The following is a 6,759-nucleotide window of genomic DNA, read 5'->3' on the forward strand; positions in this document are numbered from 1 at the left end:
GACAAAAGTGTAATTGATATAAATAAAAAAATTTTTAGATAAAATTAAAATAAAATAAAATTTAAGAATATTTTAAAATTTTTTAGCAAAATCTAAAAACAAAAAATTTAATTTACCCTTATTATATTTTGCATTAGAATTAAGTGGAATTTATTATGAAACGAAATATCTTTTTCGATGAAAGGTATCAGGAACTTGTGGTGTGTGATAGAAAGATTCATATCTGAGAGGGAGAGTGAGTAGTGAAGCAGAGTTTTAAGAATAGAGAGAGGAAGAAGAACGTGACCTGAATCCATTTCAAATGTGTAATTGGTAAAGTGAGTGTACAATGAGTGAGTGAGTGAGTCATTTTATACTTACAAAGGGAAGTCCTTCTAGAAGGGTATGGAAGTGTTAACTTGTAACTAACTACTGAACTGAATTACTAGCTACTAATTGAATTGCTAACTTCTAACTAACTTCTCTTAAACAGAAAAATTTTCTAATCACTTTTAGCTGACTCAGCAGTAATGCGATAACAACAATAGGCTTAAGACACTCCTATCATAATCTCCACTTTCTTTTTTTTCAAAATTCTTCTACAAGAACAATACACATGAGAGTAAACATTTGCACTCCCTTTAGGTGTTGCTGCTAATTCTGGTTTCTTGACTAGCTTGTTGATCACCACTCTCCATTTTAACAATATTCAGCCTGGACCTGAACTGCAAGAATTTTTTTGAAGGTACTATTTTTTTCAGAACATCAGCTACCTGAATGATTCCTGGAATATGGCTGATTCTGACATTTTTGTTGTTTACATAACCTCTTACAAAGTGAAGGTTTATTTCAAAGTATTTGGACTTTGAGTGAAGGATTGGATTGGCTGTTAATAGTACTGCACTCAGATTGTCACAGTACATTAGTGGTGCTTCTCTTAAGGGACACTGTAATTCAACTATAAAATTCTTTATCCATAGTAACTCTGCCACCAGGTCAGCCAATCTTCTATATTCTGCTTATGTACTGGACCTCGCAACTGCAGTTTGTTTCTTTGATGCCCACGAAATCAAATTTCTACCAAGGAACACGCAGTACCCGCTTGTAGACTTCCTGTCATCTGGATCTCCAGCCCAATCTGAATCACTATATGTAGTGATTTGCATAGAGTTTTCTCGCTTCAGGTGCAGTCCATAGTGTCTTGTGCCACTGAGATATCTCAGGATCCTCTTTACCATTCTCCAGTGAACATCCAAAGGAGCTTGAACAAATTGTGCCATTTTGTTGACACTGTAAGAGATTTCTGGCCTAGTTTGTAAGGTCCCATATCGGTTGGAGAGGGGAACGAAGCATGCCTTATAAGGGTGTGGATACCTCTCCCTAGCATGACGCGTTTTGACGAGTGAGTGTGGGGGGTTTCGGCTATCATCCCTATCGTCAAAGGCAAAACCGTGAGGCCTTGTGTGCAAAAGCGGACAATATCGTGCTAGCGGGTGGTCTGGGCTTTTACAAATGGTATCAGAGCCAGAGTCCGGATCGATGTGCCAGCGAGGGCGCTGGGCTCTCTTAGGGGGGGGGTGGATTGTAAGGTCCCATATCAGTTGGAGAGGGGAACGAAGCATGCCTTATAAAGGTGTGGATACCTCTCCCTAGCATGACGCGTTTTGACGAGTGAGTGTGGGGGGTTTCGGCTATCATCCCTATCGTCAAAGGCAAAACCGTGAGGCCTTGTGTGCAAAAGCAGACAATATTGTGCTAGCGGGTGGTCTGGACTTTTACATAGTTACTGAAGGCTTCCAATTACGGACCTATATAGCTGAGGATTTGCAAATTGTGGCCCACCAAAAGCTAAAAATATTACAGTTGAAGGCAATGGGGTGTGGTAGCTTGTGCAACCACTCATGCCAGCTTTCTTTAGAATTTCACCAATGTACTTCTACTGTGATAAGAGCAAACCACCAGCTTTAGATCTTTCAACCTAAATGTTAAGGAAGTAATGAAGACTCCCCATGTCTTTGCGAGCAAATTTTGTATTCAGTTGCTCAATTGTTTCTTTTACCAGCTTCTCTGATTCACCTGTGATGATTATATCATCCACGTACACTAGTATATAGGTCTTTATGCCATCAACATTTCTCAAGAAAATTGAGATATCAGACTTTGTTGCTTGAAAGCCAATTTCACCTAGTCCAGTTGCCAGGTTGTGATATCACTCTCTTAGGGCTTGTTTTAACCCATAGAGAGCCTTGTTCAGTTTGCATACTAAGGATGAATCACTAGTTTCATACCCTTTGGGCTGTTTCATATATACTTCATCTACCAATTCTCTATGCAGAAATGCGTTGTTCACATCTAGCTGCCTTATCACCCAAGACTTTGCCAAGGCCATTGACAGAAGTAGCCTGATAGAGGTTGGTTTTACCACTGGACTGTATGTCTCAGTGAAGTCAAAACCAGGCTTTTGTGCAAACCCTTGTGCTACTAGCCTGGCTTTTTGTAGGGACACATCTGCATTGTACTTGATCCTAAATACCCACCTGCTTCCAATTGCTTCTCTATTGGGGTGGAGAGTGACCAATTCCCAGGTTTTGTTCTTCATTAGCGCTTCATATTCTGTGTCCATTGCTGCTTTCCATTCGGGTATGCTGAGAGCTTGTTGTACACTCTTTGGTTCTACACTTGCTTGAAAGGCCTTTGATTTGAACACTCCTGCTTTGCTTCTGGTGACCATCGGATGTGAGTTCCTTGACACTGTTTGATTAGGTTCCAGGTCTGAAATTGGCAACATAATTTCTATGTCATTTATTGGAATTGGGATGGGAGTTGCTGATGTTGCTGCCGGCCCTGTTGAGGTGTAGTTGCTCTAAGGTTAGGTTGTTGTTGTGCTATTTGGACTGAGCTTCCAGTTACTGAAATTTGTTGGATTGCATTTCTAGGAGAGTTTGTTGTTGCTACTTCTGAAATCTGTTGAGCTGAATCTGAACTATCTTGAATTGAAGCTGTCCTGGTGACTTCACTGAGCTTTGAAATTTTTGGAAAACTTGGAGTTGGAGTTGAGGTCTCTGAGTCTTGTCTGTTGCTGGCTACTTCTTTTGCTTCTTGAAAAGGGAATCTTTCTTCAAAAAAATACTACATTCGGAGTTGTGATGATTTTTCCTTGTTGAGTGAGGCATTTGTAGCCTTTCCGGACTGAATCATATCCAATGAAGGTGCACAGAGAGAATCTGAAATTGAGCTTGTGCTTGTTGTAAGGCCTTTGATGGGAAAAGCATAGGCACCCAAATACCCTGAGATTCTCATAGGTTGGTTTCTTTCCAAGAAAATTTTCTATTGGTGACTGCCCTTCCAACACAGGTGTAGGTAGTAAGTTGATTAGTTTTGCTGCTGTAGCAAAGGCTTCACCCCAGAATTTTGTAGGCATTGAGGCTGCTGCTAGTAAGGTTAGCCCCATTTCAACCACATGTTTGTGTTTCCTTTTAGCTGAGCCGTTTTGTTCGTGCACATGAGGGCATGAGAACCTGTGTATGATTCCCCTTTCCTGTAAGATTTTAGACAAACTCATATACTCAGCAGCATTATCACTTTGTATCACCTTTAGTTTTGTGTTTAATTGCAATTCAACCATTCGTTAAAAGTGATTAAAAACTGATTTTAGTTGAGCTCTAGACTTAATGAGATAAAGCCAAGTGGACTTTGAGAATGCATCAATGAAATTCACAAAGTACCAATTTCCATTATTGTCAGACATAGGGGCTGGACCCCCGATATCTGTATATACAAGTTGTAAGGGTTGTGTACACATTGTTTGTGAGGTTGAAAAGGGCAACTGATGGGACTTCCCAATGCAACAAGCTAGACAATCTATTTTATTACTGGCTGAAAAAAAAATTACAACAGTTGCTCAGAGCTTTTGACAAAACAATTCGGCTAGGGTGTCCTAATCTGGCATGCCATATTAGGAGACTGTTCTTGTTATTTAGAATGGTCACATGAGCTTCTGGTGGTGTGTGTGCAGCAAAATTGACAAATTTATAGAGGCCTTTATCGACCTTCCCTTGAAGCACAATTTCTTTGGTTTCCTGTGATTTAACACAACATTTATTAGCATGAAATTCAAAGAATTGGTGGACACTCATTAAGTTTTTCGTAATTTCAGGCACAAACAGAATTTTCCTCAACTTAAATAGCTTAGAGCTCAAATCAGATTTAAAACACGAATTACCAACTGAATTGATTTGCAAACCTGATCCATCTCCAATGACAATTTGTTCATCTCCTACATATTCTTCTTTCTCAACCAAATTTTGTTCATCATGTGTCACGCGATGCGTGGCGCCTAAGTCCGGATACCAATTTGGATCCTGGATGGTGGCAGGTGCAGCTAGTACTTTACTGAAATTAGCTGCAGGTTGGCTGATCTGGTTGCTGTAATCCTCTTCATACTGATCCTCACTATACCTGTATCAACATGTCTTTGTTGTGTGTCCTATTTCATCACACACTTGACATTGTGGCTTTTCATACTGTGGTCTTGTATTGATGAAATTCCTTGCACCACCACCATTTGCTTTACCTCTTTCGTGCTGTCCTCTTCTATATTCATTTCTTTCATTGTACTATTCTTGCATACCTCTTCCACCACTGTATAATTCTTGCATCATTCTTCCATCAGTGTATGAATTTCTGCCTCCTCTGAACCTACTGCCTCTGCCTCGGAAGCCACCCCTGAAGCCTCCTCTCATTTGCTGACTTTGTCCATATTGATAGTGCTGAGCTAAATTAGCTTGCACAAGTGTTTCTGACCTTCTAAACCTTGCTAACATGCTTTCATGTGAAAGAAGTAATGCTTCTAATTCGCCTACAGGTATACTTTGAGATCTTGATGTTGTTAACACTGAGATTATCAGTGATGAGTATTCTTCAGTTAGTCCATTTAGTATTGCATTTACATGGTCACTCTCCTTCACAGATTCACCTACAGAAGCTAGTGCATCTATTGTTCCTTTTATTACCAAGACATATTCAGTGATATAGACACCAATTTGAATAGTATTCAGCTTATTCTTTAACTGCATTACCTTGGCTTTGATTTGAGAAGAGAAGTGATCTTCGAGCCTCTACCAAACCTGCCATGTGTATACACATCCAACCAACCTTGTTGTAAACGGTTTGCTCATTGAAGCTAATAGCCATGACTTGAGGAGTGCATCTTGCCTTTTTCACTTCTGAAACTCAGGATTTGCTGTGCCAGTTCCACCATTCTCAGACACTAGAAACTGCTGAGGTATTCCTTCTTCTGTGATGTGATTCAGCATGTCATTACCTTCAATCGTTGACTCTGCCTGATCTTTCTACTGTAGGAAGTTGTCCTCATCCAATTTCATCGAGATCGGAGTTGCTGTGAACCCTTGCGCCATGGTGATTGAATCTTGCTGCTGAGCAGGCTTGATTTTCATGAATTTTATGGAAGCTGTAGTACCAAAAGCTCTGATACCATGAAAGGTATCAGGAACTTGTGGTGTGTGATAGAAAGATTCAGATCTGAGAGGGAGAGTGAGTAGTGAAGCTGAGTTTGAAGAACAGAGAGAGAGAAAAAAGAACGTGACCTGAATCTATTTCAAATGTGTAATTGGTAAAGTGAGTGTACAGTGAGTGAGTGAGTCGTTTTATACTTACAAAGGGAAGTCCTTCTAGAAGGGTATGGAAGTGTTAACTTGTAACTAACTACTGAACTGAATTACTAGCTGCTAACTGAATTGCTAACTTCTAACTAACTTCTCTTAAACAGAAAAACTAACTTCCTAATCTCTTTTAGCTGACTCAGCAATAATGCAATAACAGCAACAGGCTTAAAACACTCCTATCATTCGAAATAAAGTTTAAATTATGACTAGATCCTCGAGGTGGCTCATTATATTCATAACTTTTACTATTTTAGTTTCTAAAATTCAAAATTATTTATACTAGTTCTCGAGATTAAGTTCTCGACACCATATTGGTTCATGGACTCTTTCTAGTACTAATTAGTGAATTAAGTGCTGAATTAACTTTGACTTGCCACGCTGGATATATGGTTAAATAGTGTCGTTTCATTTTGGCATTTAAACAAGACAAAAAAAAGAAAAAGAATAAGAGTTTATATGAGATGCAAATCATTATATCTCACTTCATTTTCCAAAATGATATTGTTTTTGCCTTATTTAAGAACTAAAACGAAAAGACGCTAGATAATCATATGTTTAGAGTAGCCAAGTTAGAGCTAGCTCAACAATCCGTTCATTGATTCAATGTTGAAAAGAATCTAGGGACGAATATAGTGTCTGAAACTGAATCTTAGGAATCAGTATAGTGAATTTTGAATTTGAGACGATGAAAATAGTAAAAGTCATGAATCTCAAAAACTACTACAAAAAAAATGTAGTCTTAAATTATATAATAAGTTTCTTCTTTCACTTTCCGGTAACTCAAAATTTATATTACCTTAAATCTTATGTCTATTTTATGCATTATTCATTATCTTGGCTCTTGAGACATTTTTATTACATGCAGAACCATAGACAGTGTTGCTGTTGCGTATGGTAAAGGAACATTAACATGCTTTCCTGGAGATATTCATGGAGTATCCGATGTGGTGAGTCACTAAACAAAGCCTTTCTTCTTAATTAGAAAATGAAGTCTAGAGCATTAGAGTAGCTAATAAATGTCTAAATTTGAATTAATCCTATTCTCCAAGACTCAAAATTAAGTAGATAAAAAAATTTTATATTATAATTTATAACT

The 6,759-nt window shown here is 38.4% G+C and overlaps 1 protein-coding gene across 1 annotated transcript in view; it reads left to right on the top strand.

Moving 5' to 3' along the window:
• The window catches only part of LOC107632583 (alcohol-forming fatty acyl-CoA reductase-like), a 21,454-nt gene that overhangs the window by 3,859 nt on the left and 10,836 nt on the right, over positions 1–6,759 (top strand). Inside the window, exon 8 of the mRNA XM_021117183.1 lies at positions 6,529–6,610. Within this exon, the coding sequence (XP_020972842.1) occupies positions 6,529–6,610 (82 nt within the window). The remainder of the gene's footprint in view (positions 1–6,528; positions 6,611–6,759) is intronic.

Source organism: Arachis ipaensis, chromosome B03, assembly GCF_000816755.2.
Source record: "Arachis ipaensis cultivar K30076 chromosome B03, Araip1.1, whole genome shotgun sequence".
Lineage (NCBI taxonomy): Eukaryota > Viridiplantae > Streptophyta > Magnoliopsida > Fabales > Fabaceae > Arachis > Arachis ipaensis.